Source organism: Chenopodium quinoa, unplaced genomic scaffold, assembly GCF_001683475.1.
Source record: "Chenopodium quinoa cultivar QQ74 unplaced genomic scaffold, ASM168347v1, whole genome shotgun sequence".
Classification (NCBI taxonomy): Eukaryota; Viridiplantae; Streptophyta; class Magnoliopsida; order Caryophyllales; family Amaranthaceae; genus Chenopodium; species Chenopodium quinoa.
This window is the reverse complement of record NW_018742407.1, coordinates 130421-149856: the sequence shown is the minus strand read 5'-3', so window position 1 is coordinate 149856 and position 19436 is coordinate 130421. Positions and strand designations below refer to the sequence as shown.

The following is a 19436-nucleotide window of genomic DNA, read 5'->3' as shown; positions in this document are numbered from 1 at the left end:
AAAACAAGCATATTTGTGACTAGACTATACTCAACATCTTATGAACGAGCCTCGATTCCCGAGCCAAACTTGCATCTAGGGATTTAAAACGCCAATTTTTAGGCTTGCCTTAGCTCACCGAAGTCGAGTTCAAGCTGAGACTGAACCCTAAGCTCGGTCTCAGCTCGGCTTGTTAGCACCCCCTAGTTCTGCATTTGTGAACATGTCAAGTCAAATTTTTGCAAAAAATTATGGGACAAAGCAATGTGTAAGTGTGTAATCGTAGAAAATCCTTAAATGACACTACCATAATGATACAGCCATATCCGTGTACGAGGCACCAAGTACAATCATGCCATCAATTTTTATTTTATAATCTGGAATATAACCTAGAATCTTACTAGATTAACTACAATTATACAAGTATAAAGTTAAAGATACTAAGGAATTTCACCTTTTCTTTCCTTTGGGAAAGAGCATCAGGAGGCAGGGGCAATGTATAAAATAATGTATAACCCAATTTGAGTTACGCAGACATAAAGCATACGAAGTACTAGTTAAGTATAAACCACTAAACCGTGCATGCTTATACAACATTGCTTGTGCTTTAACAAAAAAATGACAGAAATGAAAATTTACAATCCCACAAGTTATCTGCCGAAGGCTTTTAAAGATGTATTACGACCTTCAGTTTCCAGCAAACTGAGATATTTGTTGCGGCCACCGCTGGATGTCAACTTTTAAGACAAAGGTCAGCCTCTCAATCAATGCTGTGAACCTATAACACAATAAAAAAATGTTACCAAAACATTCAATCAAATCACGCGCTATATTGTAAACGATACATCATTCCTCAGAAATCTAAGGTCATAAAGAGTTATTTTATCAAAGTGTGTTAAATTTAGGGGTTAATTTAAATATCATAGATCTGAAGCATCAATCATAATTATGTACATGAAATGCATGAACACCACATGCCTTAATATTTTCTATATCAAAACAACCAATGAGTCAATTCAAAACCATTTGAAAAGTGCTTAAGATTTAGAAAGCATTTTGAGAATGTCCCTCCCCAAAAGAATAAATGTGACAATCTTAAATATTCAAGTATTTTTATTTACTCAGGCAACTATATTTAAAAACATTTGAAGCATCAAATAAGATTATCTCTTCAACAAATTTCAGATAATCAAATATCTCCATTCTCCACTATATGCATCTGCACAAACAACACTAGGGTAAGTTTAAAATTTACTCCAATTTGTATCTTCTGCAACTACAGAGTTGATACTTCATACCGAAGCCAATAGTTGAGCTGCTCATATCCAGCACTCAAGTTCAAGCCAACAATTTTCTGTCATTGTAGCTGAAACTCCAGCAGCTGAGTGTCACTTTAATCACGAGCCCGAATAAAGGAGACTTGCAGTGTATTAGCTACCGTAAAACATTAGTTAATATTTGGATACCATTGGAACGTCCACTTCTCATCAATGTGCTACTCTACCCACCCAAGGGTAGTGGAAAATGTGTAAGGGCAGCAAGATTGACGCCCTTAGAGACTGCACCATCTCAGAGCCAGGGCTGTTGTCATATATGTAAGGCTTCCCATATGATAGACAAATGCAGGTAAGAGAGCTAGTCCATTGTTATAGTAAGGGTACTAGGACGCATATTGGGACATGGAATATCGGTTCTTAAATGGAAAGTTCAATAGAATTAGTAGGAATTATGGAGAGGAGAAGAATCAAACATACTGTGTCTCGAGGACCAAGTTGGTTAGATACAAGCTTTGGTACTCTCCAAAAGGATAGGTGTAAGAATGGAATGGATATTCTCATTGTTTGGAAGTATATTTATAATGTAGTGGAGATATCTTGAAAGTTGTTGTCCAAGTGTGAAGAATTTAAAGGGAGCAGTCAACAAGGATAAAGGGGAAAAAAAAAAAAAATAGGATTGAAGAATTCAAAAGAAAAGCAAGGGATGGCAACATTCTTAAGGTTTGAAAATGTTTGAGAATGAGTGGAATCGAACGGACGACACTTTGAAAAAGTAATAAGATGTCATGGGGGGAATAGCATCTTGATGAGTCATACTATAAAAGTTTTGGATAAGAACAATAGCAACGTCTGAGGGATCAAACTAATGAGTCATGCTATGAAACTTTTAGAGCAAGTGATTTAACAAATGTTGAGAAGCTTAAAATTTAAGGAGAACCAAATTGGCTTTATTCTAAAAAGATCAACTATGAAGGCAGTTCATCTTAGGAATGTGTAAAAAAGCTCTAGGCGACGAAGGTCCTGCTGCGCCTAGGCTCAATGCACTTCAAACTCTTTGAAGTGAGGCACACAATATAAAACAATTAAAGGAATTTGCTTATGTGCACCTCAGTTGTGCCTCGTGCACCTTAAGTAGTTAAGTACGCCTCTTTGAATGCCCCTCGCCTAGAGCTAAAAAGGCATTCTACTCTAATCGCCTAGTCTTTTTATACACTGATCATAGGAGACAACTAATGGAGAACTATCGAGAAAAGAAAGATGGTATATACATGGTTTTTATTGATCTCAAGAAGGTACATGAAGAAAGTACTTAAATGAGTTTTAACAGGAAAAGACAATTCACATAAATATATTGATTTGACTAACAAAGAAAGACGTGAGAGCTAGCACGATGTGTGAACTAAACTAGTGTTGGGAAACCAAAAGAATTCTTTATTAAAATAAGAGTAAACCAAGGTTCTACATTTAGCCCTTTTCTTTTTGCCAAAATAATGCACAGATTGACAAGTTCAATTACGGAAAATATGTATGAGACAAAAGAAAGCGAGAAGTGTAAGGTTGAATTGTGGAGACAAACTTGGAATATCAAAAATTTAGGTTAGGCAAAAATAAGAACTATTTGGTAAGCTACAAGCAAGGACAGAAACGTGAGATGGGAGGGTTTTACAAGGTCCAAATTTCTTCCTCTATCTATGATCTATTATTCAAAAGTATAGGAAATAGGATGGAAATATCTCATAGAATAGAAGTAAATTGATAGAAGTAGAAGGGTGCTATAAGGATTTTATACTTTTATGTGATCTAAGCACGCCCCATAGATTGATGGGAATATTCTACCTCACAACACTATTATATGGTATGAAAAGTTGGGTGTGCAACATTATCATATTTGTTTTTTAAATACGATAGAGATATAAGCTACATTGGATGTAAGGCCATACATGAAAGAATCCATTGAGGAATGAAATCATTACTAGTAGGAAGAAATTAGAGGTAATGCCTATTGTTGAGGTGAGGAAGGTGGTTTTGCCATGTAAGCCCGGAGATCAAGTGACAAGCTTAGTATGAAACTTGTCTAATTATTGGGATTAAGGGGTAAGGAAAACCTAACAAAATTTTAAGAAGAGTGACTACATATTATGAGTATTATACTATGTGATACTGTTGGGGATTAAGGAAAAAGTGGTGGAATGGGAGTGGAGGAAAAAAAATATATAAAGTAATAGTTATGACATGACATGACTTTATATACTCCCTCCATTACATATAATTTACAACGATTAGAAATTTCCTACTCACACTTTATGTCAAATCGTTGCAAATTATATGAAACGGAGGTAGTATGTACATTTGTTTCCATTCCTATTTCATTAAGTCATTAGTTTTGCAAACTTTTCTCCCTTAGTAAGGATTAACCCAACCTGGTAAAGCACTGCGTAGTGAAGGACCAAGGAATTAGAGTCCACTCCCAATCTCCTATTGATAACCATCAGTTACAGGAATAAATCTGATCATTACAGTAGCTAGCCTTTTCATTGTCACCATCCTACATTTACACTAATTTTGGATAGGAAAATTTGGAGGAAAAGGAAGGGAAGGGAAAGTAAGGGATACATTTTCCCTTATTTGGTTAAAACGCGCGGTACGGGATCCATCTTCCTCTTTTAAGAACTAAAGCGGTAAGGGATCCTTCTTCCTCTTTTAATTAAGAAACTAAATCACTCCATTGTTGGAAAGATTTGGATGGAAAATGGGCACTCAATTTTTCTATCCACTCACCAACCTTTCTATTGCCTCTGTTTCCCTCCCTACCCTTTATCCTCCACAATTGGAAACCAAAGTGTTAGAAAGGATAAAACTGCTCCAATTTAATTCACAATGATTGTCCTCTCTGTTTTGGTATGTTCATAATACTTAAAAGTATCAATTATATCCAAACAATTTTAATGCACAGTTCCATTGCTCCCCTATCAATTGACTTATCTTCTGTTCTAGAATATATGAAAAGTCAACTTGGATAAAAACTATAAAAAAGAATAGATTTATCACATACAGGAACTTAAACTGCTTAAACAACCGATGGTACTTTTGAAAAACCCAGCAGAGTCAAGCAAGAAACATAAATATACTTACATTATGTACAGCTTGAAAAACTACAGCTCACTATAGTTTCGCCAAACTGCGCGAAATTCTTCTCGGAATGTATTTAAGCGTGCTTTCAAGTTCGGAGTCCTAAAGCTTGCATGAAGGAGAGTGGCTGATGGAAAACATTGGAGTCATTTTTTCAAGGCAATGAAATTGTTAAATAGAAATCCAAGATGAAAAAATACAGTAAGAGAGAATCATTTACCGAGAAGTCCAATTGCAAATGCCCATAGAACAGTGAGAAGACCACAAGAAGCAAACCAAAGAAAAAAACTCACTAAAACAAGATGATTGAACATATTAGCATGTCTATATTAATTACCTTGGAACAGGAACGGATGTTAAAGCATGGACTTACCCGAAGAGAAAATCAACACAAACACCCAACGAGGCCGTCCACAAATATATATTGCCCTCTTGGCTGAAGGACGTCCTCGGATGACAGGCCTGGTGCATTCAAATTGTTTGTAAGAGACACAGAGACAGGTTTGACTGGAATTACTACAAGGTGAAGTGACATACGTAAGTGGAGGCCTCATTTTTGCAGCCATGTGTGGAGAAAACCGCCTCACATTCCTTGTTACCTTCTCACTAAACGTACCAGCAAAGCTACAAAAAATAGTATTGCCAACAAAATACATATTACACGGATGTCAAAACCAGAGAAAAGAAGAGACATGTGTACTAACATGTTATGTGAGTTATTTTGAGAAGGTAAAAAAAGGGATTAGGTAATCCAATACAAATGAAAACATCAATCTGCATTCTAATACTGACTAATAGCCAAGTGAGAACAAGAACACAGCTTAAGAGGAAAATCACTTCAGCCAAATTAAGAGAAAAAAAAAAATAATTAATAATGACCCTAGGGGACAGAGCTCTGTTAGCTTGCTATCCTCAAATGATGATGCCAGAAAGAATGTAATTTGCTAAACTGCTATTAAAAAAGTCCAATACAATAAAGAATGAATAAAAGACAAATACAACATTCGCAATTTCAAAGGGGCACCCATCTTTTCAAGGCCGAGCTTCAAATAGTAATTCTTTCCAAAATACGTTGACAAAAAATACATACAAAAATAAATGAATAAAAAAAAAACACAAAAAAACTGCTGGAAAAGACTAGTTACCAAATATGAAAAATGAAAAGAGTAGGTGATATGTAACTTGTTACATGAAAAGGATTAAAGTAAATTTACTTTGATAACAACGTAATAAAAGATATCTCCTCATAATTGACTAGATAATACTTGTACAGCTTCTACGGCATTTAACAGCTAAAGGGATACAGTGGTTCTAGCAAATAATGTGATAACTATTCCATACGAAGAGAAATGACTACATGAGCAAACCTGTCATTCAGGAAAGCAATGGTGAGTGCTGTTAAGGCAGCAGCAAAAATTGCAAGCGGTCTCCTGAGAAAACCCAGGCCTGCAAATTTGGTCAAAATGCATAAATTAAATGAAGGAATAGCAAAGCATGAACAGTTTTAGCAAATAAGTCTTTCTTAGATAGAAAACTCAATTTAAATACTCACCAAGAATGAAGATAACCATGATAAAGTAGTTTGTACGATAGCTGTTTAACACAAAATTAAAACAATAATCAACATCGGCAACATCTATTATCTTACCCAAGTATTTTTTTAATTTGAAAAAAGGCCCAACATGTTTGAATTTAGAGTTAATTAATAACAATTTTTAGGTCCAAACAATTCAATCCACCTAGCTTCAAATAAAGCAATTCCTAAACATCAGGACATAGGGACTATCTCCGAGATATGGACACATGTACAGAGACAGCAATTATATTATATTATTATAATATAAAATTTATAAATGAACTCCGCCAGTGGGCTTCCTGTTGCCAGTCCCTGGATAAAGGAAGAGGGTTACATTAGGCCACTGATAGCCAATGTAAAACTTTGTCACATTGCTTTACATGAGCCACAATGATTGAGAGTAGTATTAGGATGGATGACCTCCAAGGAAGTCCTCATGTTGGTTCATGTAGCCGACCACACTTATGGGATTAAGGCATTCAAGCACAAGAAGAATATAAAATATATAAATACAGAAAGATGCAGAAAAGCAAAAGTAGTGAAAAGGCCAACGATATGCCATAAGGTTCTGTAAGGAACAGTTAAGTAATATGTGATTGTTCAATACTTCTTGCTGCTAAAAAATGCTACTGCTACATGTAACGCTGAAATTCTTCTAGTAAAACTTATTGCCACCATTAGAATGTACCAAGAAACTGAATTCCTCTTCTTTATCATTTTCTAGATATAGAAAAGGCATTGAAGCAACGAGCATGGAAGAGAAGGTGTTGCAGCGCATGAGAAGTGCACATGCGCAACAAGATGCAAAAATTGATGCATTAGTGGATTGGCTCAAAGGAGATGAGAGCTACACGCATGCAACATAGGAGTCTGCGCATGCAGCATGTGCATGGACATTAAGCTGGCCTTCGAGTGGGTTTGCGCTCTGTTTTGCGGGTAAGTGAATAAGTGACCTGACTTATTATTTGTCCATAGGATCGTTTCTTATGTCTAGAGCTATACATACTCATGTTATTCCATAATTAGATTATGATGAGAAGTTGAAAGAAAGAAAGAAAGAAAGAAAAGCCTCATGAAATTACTCATAGGCTATAAGAGAGAGAGAGAGAGGTGTGAGCATTCAAGGTGTATTGAGAGCTCATCATCAAGGTATACTCCATAGTGGATTGGTGGGTTTTCTCTCAACACTAGATTCCCAAGGTAAAATCTTGTTTAGTTGCTTGTTTGTTTTTCGTTCTTCATTGTTACTGATTATTGTTTACCACAAACTTTTTAGCACATACTCAACCCTTAACACTTGCAGCCAATGTACCTTGGACTCGGGTACCAATATCCGATACAGGTACTTATCCAAGTAAAATTAAGTGTCAAAGGATCTTACCTAGGAGGTGAAATAAAGAGTCTGAGTAACATAGCCTTTGGCCACCATATATTCTATATAAAGGTATAAATTACATGCCCATAATAATTCATCCATGCCATATCATCATGAGCACCAGCTTCACCCACCCCTTAAACGTTGAGAAAAAATGTGCAACAAAGTATAATTACTTCTTGTGTATATGGATAATGAATTCGATTTAAGACGTCACGTACGCAATCTCATGCCTTGTGACTCTGAAAAAAGTTGGAGAGTGAACACGAAAGGAATGATCTCCAAACCACATTGAGAGTCAAATGAATGTGATATAACTTTCAAATTCTAATTCCCATAACTTGAATTGTTCTAGTCCTTCCAAACATAATAGAATATTTTCCTTTTCACTAACTTCATAAAAAAGAGAGATCCTAGTGCTTTGCATATATTAGCTATTGAAGTCATAATTTTGTTAATCAACATTTTTCCAACATGCTACCTCGTCTTTGGTAAACCTAAAAAAAAATATTCATTAAAAGTACTCCCTCCGCTTTTTTTAATGCTAAAGTTGTGAATGCATGAAGTTTTAGGAGATTTTATTGACTTTAATAAAATAATATGTTAGTGGGATAGGTAGGATAATTAAAAAAAAAAAAATTGTATCAAAAAGAAAGTGGAGTTATTATATTATTTAAAAGTAAAGGAGTGTGAGAGGGAGAAGAAACCATTGAAGGAATGAGAAATGATAAAGTAAGAGAGAGAGGGGACTATTGGTGGGTAAAGTTATATTATTAAAACGTAAGGGATTTCTAGAAGAGGATGTATGTCATTTATAGAAAAAAAAAAACAACCGAATAAGGCAAGTGTAGCATTTAAAAAAAAAAAAGGGTACCTACTTCTAACATACTTAAAAATGCACTGCTTATGAGCTAATATGTAGAACTTTATGAACTAATAAAATATAAGTATAGGACTATCACATCCTAGAATAAATTAAGAGCTAACAATTACAACTTATCAATATTAACTATCAAAAAATTGACAATCATGGGTAGGAATTGTGAAAGAGTATCCAAAAAAATGAGGAAGTGTGCATATACAAGAAGTCGTTATCAAATTGAGAGTGTCTAAGTTAACGACCAAACAATAATTTGTGTTTGAGAAGTGTCTTTTGAGGCAATTACAATTGGTTAGAGATATTTACTAGATCACGTATTGTACTAATTATAGTTGTTATGGGGCTATCGTTGTACTACCAAACAATTTTCAATAATAAAGTTTCTTTCCCTCTTCCCCATATTCTTGGGAAGGATTTTATGTGAGATTCTTGTGTCTGATTTTATTCATATTTTATATGACTTCTCCAAGCAAATATTTTATGACTGTCCGCCCTCTCACAACAAGTACGCCCTCAATTTCATACAATCAAAGTTTTTAATTACCTTTATTGTATCATTTGATACGTAAGATATTACTTGCTTATTACAAATATTTTAAAAACACTAACACATTGTTTGGATTGGAGGAAATAGAGGGAAAGGAAGAGAAGGGAAATGGAAGGATAGAGTATCTTCATTTGGATAACAAATGAGGAAAGAAGTAATTTAGAGGGTAGAAAAATAGAAGATTAAATTGTAAGAAATTGATTTCTCCAACAATTGAGAGATTTCAAAAGAAACTTTATCTTTCTTCCATCGCCTCCCCTTCCTCTCCCTCTCCCTTCCCTTCTTCTTCTTCCTAATTATCTATCCAAGCAAATTGTAAAACTATGTTTAGATGGAAGGAATGGAGTATCTTTTATTTAGATACAAATGAGGAAGGAAGAGGATTAGAGGGGAGAGAAATGGAGGGATTAAATTATAAGAAATTGATCTCTCCGATAATGGCGAAATTTGGTATGAAAACTCATCTTTCTCCCCTCCCCTTCTTTTCCTTCCAAATTATCTATCCAAACACACCGTAAAACTATGCTTAGATTGAAGGAAAAGGATGGAAAGGAAGGAAGGGAAGGGAATAGAAATGGAGGGATGGAGTACCTTTCATTTGGATATAAATAAGGAAGGAAGGGGATTGCAAGCGCGGGGGGGGGGGGAATGGATGGATTAAATCGTAAGAAATTGACCTCTCCAACAATGGAGATATTGGAAGGAAGACTCTTCATTCTTCCCTCCCCTTCTTTTTCTTCCCCTTTCTTTATCCAAACACACTATAATGCTTTGTTTAAATAGCAAAGAAGGAAGGAAAGGAAGGGGAAGGAAAGAGCAAGAGGGGAGGGGAGAGAAAAGGTGAGCTCCATTTTCCCTCCAAATCTTTCCAATTTTTGAGGGATTATGCTTATTTAAGAGAAAGGGAAAATGGATTACTCCCTCTCCCTTTCCTTCCCTTTCCCCTTCCTTCCTCTAATCTTTTACCCAAACAAGAGTGATTGTCCTTATCCCTTACTCTTCTCTTCCTTTACCTTCCATTTCCTAAAATCCAAACACAGTGTAAAGCCTACACTTTGCAATGCAGCCACACTACTTCCATTACAAAAGAGTTGCAACATATCTCATTTAGATCAAACTTCACTATTATATAACAGAAAATAAATTCAAGGGATATCTTAATGTCCAATCACAATATTGACTTATAATTTTTTTTTTTAATTAACACACAATTAAAGATATTCATGGTCAAACTAGTACATTCAAACGGTGAACAATAAATACTGCAATACGAAGTATTTAGCAAGGGAGGAAGTATTACAAGATGGATGGAGCAAAAGAAAATGGATTACCTATGTAAAAGCTAGTTTCTCCACAACTAAATAAAACTACTCGGAATCAAACCCAAAACAGGAATACTTCTCTACTTCATGAATCATGACTCCTCCATTATCATTGAAATAACACAATAAAAATACTGAGCAAACAATTTCACTGAAATTTAAGCGAATCCAAAAACCACACACAAAGGGCTTTACTCCTTACGAAAATCCATTACTACCAAATAGATAGAAAGTACTAATAACATAAAATCTAGTTCAAAAATCAAAGTAAAATTAATTAGAAACAAGAAGAAAACATACTAGTAAAGATTGCATAAATAAATTAGAAACAAGAAGAAAACATACTAGTAAAGATTGCATTTGAGGCGGCTGTTCCATTTGGCATAAGAGCGAGGAAGGGTAAATCTGGAAAAAAATTCAGAAAATGGTCGGGGTGGAGACGACCAATCAACTTCTCTCAAAGCGTCCATCAGATCCTCCGCTGTTACGCTTCCCCAATCCATTGTTGTTTGGCTCCCAAATCAATTTCCCCAAATTATAAGCGACTGAATTAAACAATTGAATTATTACTACAATCGAATGAATAAAACGATTAAATTGGATAAAAAGATTGAATAAATTGATTGAATAAAACAATTTAATTAAACAAAAAGATTGAATAAATCAATTAAATTACGACTACAATCGACTGAATAAAACGATTGAATTATTTGTACAGTTTGATTGAACAAATCGATTAATTCAAAACTGCTTAAATTGAATAATTCGATCCAAATTATTGCAGCAGAGAAGAAGTTCGAAAGCCTAACCGGATAGAGCAGTGGTGGAGCGACGGTCGGAGGTGCAGCGTTGTGGCGGTGCAGTGGTGCGGCAGTGCGGCTGCGCGGCTGTGGATCGGAGCAGGATATAGTGAAGGCGTGAAATAGACTTTCAATAAAGTTTCTCTTTTGGAGTTAAAAGGCAAAACAATTGTTCGCTTATTTTAGGGCCTTTGTTTAATTTGAGTGCAATTTGACTGCAAAATTCTAATATCCCTTACTTCGTATGTAATAACTAGGGTAGCTAACGTATCTCGGAGCTTTGACTCAGCCCAACAACGTGTAGTGGTGTCTTTGGCCAGCCAGGGTTAATGTAGTCATTCGCACTATTTATTATTGTATTTCAACACAGCCTACATATAACGATACACATATGAAAGATAATGTACCCGTTTAATTTTGTGTTTCCCATTCTTCTTCCCCAAGTTCTATTTGATTTCCCGCTTTGTTCTATCTCCTCTATACTACTCCTGTTCCCCCGAGTGTTGTTCAACAAATCCCACTGCTTTCTTCAACAAATCCCACAACTTTCTTCAAGAATCCCATCTTCCCCAAAATTGAAGTTTGGTCCTTGTATGTGGCTTTGAAGATTGGAATGATAATAAAGCGCAGACGAGGTAAAGGATTTTCAAATTTTTGATTTTTTTCGCGAATTATGGTCTGAAGTATGTGAATTATGGTTTGGTAAATGGCAATTTATGATTAGCGGGTTATTTGGAGTCCTAATTATCGCGAACTTGGTTTTAATGAAGTAAATTGCATGCTAGGGTTGAAAGTGTTTTTGGTCTGATTTGATAGGGTTTACAGTAGATAATTTGCCTATTGTGTTAGTTATGCAAATTTGTGGTTTATGGGTTACTTGATTGTTACGAATTTGTGGTTTTAGGGTTGTCAATTAAAAGGTATGCATGGTAGTTGAATTTGACATTGAATTAGTTGTGTTAGAGTCGAATTTAGTTAAATTTACTGAATATACTCGAATGTAGCCGAATTTGACTATATATTAGTTTAAATCTTGTTAAATGTAGTCAAATTTTGCGAATAATTTAGTTGAATTATGATTTTGAAATTAGAAGAACTGTACTGTAGATGAATTTAAGGTAGTTTGGCTTTTGTGTACTAAGCTTTGTTGTATTAGGAACCTGCAACCGTATACACTAATATTGCAAACGTCTGAAATGTTATTGCTGCCACTATCTAACTTGATGATAATTCTTGTTGGTCATGATGCCATTATGGACTAAACAATGTTCAACATGCTAAAGTATTCAAGGTGTATCTTAATTATCTTTGTAGCTCTTTATTGCATGTGGTTCTTGAAATATGTCCTCTCTTGGTGATACTGTACTAAGATACTAGCTTTCCCTTGATGACATGTCTTCATTGTGTAAAGCTCTTATTTGCAATAGTGAAGTTTTGTTGTGATGAGCTAATGGGTCCTTTGAAGATGCTTGTGAGTAAGATTAATAAATAAATGCTTATGATGGGAGTAATTATGTTTGAAAATGTTATTTATACATCAGAGAGTGAGGTCATTTGTTTAATAGTTGGAAGTTCTTGTGGAGTTGACTCTTTACTATCTTTGTGGTTTAGACTATAATGGGCTGCATCATAAGGCCTTTTAAATTGTTTTTGTATTTATTTCAAAGTAGAAAAGGTCGTTACAATTTGGATAGATAAGGAAATAGCCTTTATGCTATCTTACAGAGTAGCCTCTAAAGGTAACGGCTTTTGTTCAGACTTGGAGTTTGGTGACATTGATATTAATGATATGCTTCAAAATCTAAGGATTTGAGGCTGGGGTTAGTTACTTTATTGGGTATGTGTATGTTGTGTCGCGTTAGCAATGTTTTTCTAGACTCGTTTATTAACTTCATCGTCAAGTGACTTAATATTTTTGTAGGAGTTTATTTGCATGTCATTATTCTATTGAGTTTGCTTCGTTATTGTTTGGAATTGTGATTAATGAGGTTTGTAGCCTTGTAAGGGGCTAAGGAAACGTTGTAAGGGTGTTGTGTTATATGGTGAATCCATTATGGCTAGCATGGAATTCACATATGTTTTTGCGAACCTCTTGAATATCCAACTTTCTTCTGACCAACCTCTTTCTTATGAACTGAGGGAAAAGGCAGTAAGAAAGACTTTCTCTATGCCACATTAGTGACAGAGCTGAGTCTTTAGGACTTATTTTTAAGTTGTACGTAAACAATTGAAGGGTTGCTTTCCTGAAAAGGAGAGTAAGAAAGGTTTTCTTGGTGCCCTATTATTAAGTGACATAAGCACATAACTGAGTCTATAGAACCTTTTTTTAGCTATATGTGAACCAATTATAAGGTTACTTCTTACCTACTTTCAAGGATAGAAAATCTGATGACATGATAATATGCATTCTCCTTTCCCCTCCCTACCTACCTTTAAATCCTATAAAATTGAAGATTTCCTGCATATGTTTTCCTAAAATTCGACTACACTACTGTTCTACCTTTTAACCTACTCGGTTGCTGTATTAGGAACCTGTCTGAACTTGGTAGATTCTGTAATTACTTTGTATGATCTAAATTCAATTTTAAGTAGGGAGAAGCATGCTTAGATCATAGAACTCTGTTGTTGAAGTTGATTAAATTTGTGGAGCTTATTGCATGAAAGTTTATGCGAGAGATACTTTATCATACATGTGGTGCAATAATTAATTTCCTAATTGCTCTTATCTTTTATAAATCGTGGGTCAATGTTTAGTGTTGGTGACTTGGTGTAACTTGTATTTGTATGCCTTTTAAATTTAATTACCCTCTTTGTCAACTTGTACTTTACTTGATTTTGGGGTATTTTTGTGTGAATTGGAACTTTTTATTTTATATAAGAGTACCATCCTATGTTCCATCAATTCATTGAGTACTTTATAGTTGATTGTTGCTGCTATTTTCTCTGTCATGAATTGATATCTACTGAATTTTAGTTGAAGTGTTGGTGATTATTATGTGATGGTGAGCAGGGTCGGTGGAAGTTTTCAGGTAGCTAAGGGGTCTAAAGGGAAGAACAAGAGTAAACAAAAAAAAGAAAATGATCACGAATCAATGTCGGAAAATGATTACGAATACCATCCCGAATCGAGACCAGCAAGTGAAAGTTACAGTGGATACTCGGAAAATGATTACGAACACCGTCCCGAATCGAGACCAGCAAGTGAAAGTTACAGTGGACACTCGGAAACCATAATTAGTAATGTTTATCCTTTGAGTTCGAGTAGTAAGCTAAGATTTGTTATAGTAAGGTTTAAGCAGTTATGTTTAGTTGTAAGATTTAATGTTGTAAGGTTGTAAGCTTGATGAAGATTTATTTATTGAATTGTAGTAACCTGAGGTCAATGATTCTAAATCTGAGGTGGTGAAAATCATATCCGGTTCGTTGTTCTTAAATTGTTCGATTTTCGGCGGCTATTGTGACTGCCACGTGCCACCCCAAGGGCCACACGCCACCTTCCCACAACCACCTTGAGTCTAGCTACAACATGGGCCGGCGCGTGTGATTAGTCTCGGTGTATGTGAGTCGTGAAGGCTCCGGGATGAAACGGATGATTTCTTGTTTTACTTAGTTTTTTCTAGAGTTTTTGTTTGCAAGTTTTTACCTTTCACTTGAAAGGGTTTTTCTTGGTTTAAGCACTTAGGATAAGATTAAATTTTTGTTATTTAGTTGTTGTAAACTTCCTAAGGTTATTAGGAAAGTTTTTAGTTGGTTAATTAGAGTTTGATTAGGATAAGTTTTCTTATTCTAGTTAGAAGTAGTTATTCTATTCTAGTTAGGATGCTTGGAGAATAAGGTTAGGGGTTTGTCCTAATCCTTGTAGGAGTAGAATTAGTTGTCTCCTATGTCTATAAATAGGGGTAATTTTCGTGGCTTAAGATTGTGTTTCGGGGATTTTTGATGTGTCCTTCGGGAGAGTTACAATTCCTAGTATGTGCAACCGACGCCTGTACCTGCAAAACCACGAAGACTCCGGTTGATGGGAGCTCTGCCTCTGACGATCAAGTCAGTAACGTACAGGAGGTAATAAGTGCGGAAATAGTAATTACTCCTCGCTAATACAGGAGGATTCTGCAATTAATATTGCTCGGGGTTTGTGTTTGTATTTATGGATGCCCAATAAATGAGGTCTGACCCACTATTTATAGTGGGGAGACCAGTACCCTATCTAGGGTTCAAAGGACACGTGTCAACAGGGGATTGGCGCCCTGGTGACCTATGGATGGCTGCCACGTGTCGCAAGGCCACTAGGCCACGTGTCTAGGGTGATTTTTACCCTAAACATTTGCCTCTCTCAGGTGCTGACGTGGCGGTGCCACGTGGCGCCTGAGACGGTTCTCTCTCTTCCTCTTTTTTTTTTGTTTTTTTTGTTTTTTTTGGATTCCAAATTTGCCCTCAGAAATTTTGAAGTTGAAGAAGCAGAAGGCGAAAAGGCGCGACGGTTCGCCTTCTGAGGATTGCCTATAAATAGCAAACCTCCTCCCCCATGTTCACATTTACAACCTTAAGCCATTTCAAAGATTTTGAGAGCAGCCGGTTTTGCGAGCAAATTCCTCTAGAAATTTTCCGAGTGCACATCCGGTTTTTCGCTTCCTTCAAAGAATTTCCTACCGTCTGTGGGTGTTGTGAACAGCTTCACAAATTTGCAGCTGCTACTTAGAGAACACATCCGGCTACGAGGACGCCTGTGTCTTTGCAAGCCATTTGAAGATTTTCCAGCTTGGTCAAGCGATTTTCTCTCCTTCTCAATTTACTTAGGTACCGCCTTTGTTATTTTTAGCTCTTCCATGTATTTACGTTTGTGCTTCTTTCTTGCTTTTTTCTTTATTAGTTCCATAAGTATATGGACCCTTTATACCCACACCCGGAACATAGCTTTGAGACCAATCGGTCCCTCAGTACGGCTGAGTCTAGGACTGGGGGTGTCGCCTCTGGGCATTGGAATCTTTCTTGTTCATCTCCCAATCCGACCGTCTCCGTGTCTGTGCATGACACAATGGCCAGAACCAGGAAGACGGCAGTGGATCCCAATTATAGAGGCGAAGGCTCAGAAGAGTTGTCGCCTGAGGAGAGGATCCCAGATGAGATGACAAGGGGATCTCCAAGAGGCACCAGAAGTACCCCTAGTGATGGAATTCTAAGGTCTTACAGTGGAGGCGGTGAGGAAGCCACCTCTACTTCTAGAGCTGAGGATTAGAAAACCTCAGCAAGAAACGAAAATAACCCCGCTTCCAGTTCCGGCTCTGAGTCCGGCTCTGATGGGAGCGACAACAGCAGCAGCAGCAGCTATCTCACGCCGACTGTGGATAGCGAGGAGGAGGAGAGGCCTACATGGAATAATAAAGGCGACCCTCTCATGATCACCGTCTCTGCAAAAGACAAGGCTAACATACAGAGAAGTTTGGCCAATTTCATACTCAAGCGGCCCCTTGGAGAAGGGTACAAGTTAGTCGTCCCGCCTGAGATGGGGACCATTGCTTGGGAAGACAACCAGCGCAATGCAGACGATTTCTTTGGCTGCTATGAGGCGGCTTTCTTAGCGGGGCTCCGCTTCCCCCTTTATAATACAATAAAGGCCATACTCAGGGGTTATGGCCTAGGCGTCTGGCAGCTTACCCCAAACTCTTGGGTAAATATACTAGGGGCTGAAGAAAGCCTATGCACGCAAACAAGAGGAGGTAAGGAGAGCCAAACGGGACGCCACAGACGCCCATAATGTAGCTTAGTATTCAATGATTGTGCATGACTTAGAAACTAAATCTATAATCATGCAACAGGCGGACCAGATCAAGACCCTTCAGAAGGCCCTCAATGAGTCCAAGGTCAAGACTAACAACCTTCAAGTGGCGTTGGAGAACGCTGAGACGGAGTTGAAGAACCACGAGGATTCTCTCCAGACCTTGGAGAAGACACAAACGGAAAACTCCTCCCTGAAGAAAGAGAATGACCGTCTGAAGAAGGAGGCTGCCACTTCAAAGAAAAACTTCGAGGCAACCCTTCAGGCGGAACAGAGCCGGCTTATTGAGGAGAATGAGCAAGACTGCGAGAACCGCATGAAGATGGCGTTCTCCCTTATTCATCCGGATGCGGACTATACCGCCTGGGAGCTCGCCTATTGATGAGTGACATTTATGTCGCTCTTAGGATAGTCTTTTCTAGTAGTTTTAGTAATAATTCGGTCCATTTTAGTATGTTTTTGCTATGATCCGCCTAGTTCGAGTATTCTACCTTTGTGATGCGTAATGTGTATTCATGTGGTTTAGGTAGTCTATACTCCCCTCCCCTTTTGTTGTATTACGCTTTGCCTTCCTGTTCCATGATTGTAGGTGTACGCTGTTGATTCGGAGATGGAAGGAACAAGGGCAAAACGGGAAGAAATCCAGACCAGACAAATGGCGCGGGCGCGCCACCAGAGGAGCGAGCGCGCCACCTAAAAGCGCGGGCGCGCATCCCTTGAGCGCGGGCGCGCTGATGAGCTGGACCAACCATTAAATACCCACTTTGAAGCGGGCGCGCATTTTGAGGAGCGGCCGCGCCATCATTTAACGCGCGGGCGTGCCTGTCTGCTGCTGATTCAAATCCCGAATTCATTCCAATCAACAAAGGGGAGGCAAAACGGCTAACTTTGGACAACATTCTATCATTAGGATACTTTAGCATAGAAACCTTGGAGGAGAGCTTTTAAGGAATTTTTCTAGGTTATTGTTTTAGCCACTTTTGTATTGAACAATCTTGATAGTTTTTAGTGTAATTTCATTGCCCATCAACATTAGTTTTACTCTTAGTTTTTGAAGAAGTATTTTTGCAACATTGATGTATGGTCAAGCTTGGAGATTGGATGATGTATGGTTCTTTATTTGGATTTCAATGAAGGATTTGGTATATTTCTCTATTTTCTCTTGTTTTTATGATTAAAGTTTCTACCTTTGTTAGTTTAGTTGATAAAAACCTTGTCTTTCTTACTATTTCATTGGTTATGATATTGCTTAGTATGATTGTAGTTGTAGTTATGGATAGTGAGTAGTTTCTTGTTGCTAGGGGTTTGGTGAAGATATGCTTTGAGTTTGATGTATGTTAGGCTAGGTTAATTTGGAATATTTGTGATGAAATCTTCCTTGTGCTTATACTTATTAGCCACTCCATGTTTACGGCCATATGCATGTTGTAGTTGAGTGACTTGAACTAAATCATGACGATAGTGTGATTTAAGAATAGTCATTAGGTGATTGATCATTGCATGACCTTAGTTTGTATGCCTTATGACGATAGTGTAAGTGTATGCTAGGTAGGATAGCTCTTAATCCCGATAGGTGATTAGAGAGTCTTCTTGACATTACCTTGTATGAGTTGCTTGGGTTACATGTAAACCTACTTTCCGATGCCTAACTTCGTTGAATTCATAGCATGTTTGATCCTTCCCCCTAGTGCTTGTTTTAATTGTTATTCTATCCCCTTTAGTCATTACTTTAACCACCATTCTTCTTGATCGAACTAGATTAACACTAGGAGATAAATAGCGGTGCTTAATCGTTTCCCTGTGTTCGACCCTTAACTTGCCTCTATACTCTTTTAGTTGCATGTTTAGGACTACAAATATCATTTGATAGAGGTGTCTTAGTAACGACCTAAAATACCGCCTGTCACCTATCGATACGCAAATCTTGCCATACTGGCGCAGGAGGAGGGTCAGCCGGAATCAGAGTCCTATGAGCAATGAGTTAGAAAGGAAATTGAGAAGATGTAGGCTGAGGCGGCCGAAGAAGAGGAGGAGGATCAGGCGAAAGTTGTGGAAACCGTCAACCTCCCCGGATCTGAAGTTGTCGCCAACCAGGCCCAGCCACAGCAGACTCAGGTGCCCAGCTCAAACACCAACAACCCGGCTGACTCTTGAAATTGAATGAATGTAATCTCCGGCCTGCGTGCTGTGTATCTTTGTATCTTTTTTCACCGGACGGGGGTCCGGTTAACAATTTTAACATTTAGAATTTTAAATATATTTCGCCGACTGTGTCGGCTTTTCCTCGATTCGATTCTCAGTTTATTTCTGCTTAGCACTTTTTAATTTTCGCAAATTTTTACCAAGTATAATGACGCCTGACTTTCCATATATACCGGGTGGGGTTACTGAGTTTGCCCCTGGATGGCTGGTTGTTAACTTCAAAAGATTAACAAGCAGACGTCCACATGTGCACCCAGTTAGATAGACAAGCGGTGCTTGATTTTTTAAAGGAAACCGATCGCATTATTAACTGGCTGGGGTGTGCTCGTAAAGCGCCCCGTTTTGCCATGTTTGTATGCAGCCGACTATGTGGCCGGCTGTCGATCAGTCGTTTGTTAAATGCTAAGGTTTGGACCTTGATAGGTTCAGTGGCATAACCATTTGAGGTGCCTTTGTGTAAAAGCTGGTTATGGCATGACCAAGATTTCGTGGGACGCTTGTATCACTTGGTGATTGATAAGTGTCATTTATGACACATATTAGGGCGTTTTTCTCCCTTAGTTTTAGGTTTAT

The 19436-nt window shown here is 37.5% G+C and overlaps 1 protein-coding gene across 1 annotated transcript; it reads right to left on the bottom strand.

Moving 5' to 3' along the window:
• Positions 1 to 332: 332 nt before the first annotated feature.
• Positions 333 to 11072, bottom strand: LOC110704528 (PRA1 family protein A1-like). Its single transcript, XM_021882334.1, has 9 exons — positions 10895 to 11072; positions 10431 to 10630; positions 5938 to 5978; positions 5753 to 5831; positions 4923 to 5009; positions 4759 to 4847; positions 4606 to 4677; positions 4389 to 4512; positions 333 to 757 (listed from the first exon to the last, which is right to left on the bottom strand). The coding sequence occupies exons 2-8, from the start codon at positions 10586 to 10588 to the stop codon at positions 4409 to 4411; spliced, it is 630 nt and encodes a 209-aa protein (XP_021738026.1). The 5' UTR covers positions 10589 to 10630; positions 10895 to 11072; the 3' UTR covers positions 333 to 757; positions 4389 to 4408.
• Positions 11073 to 19436: the final 8364 nt, after the last annotated feature.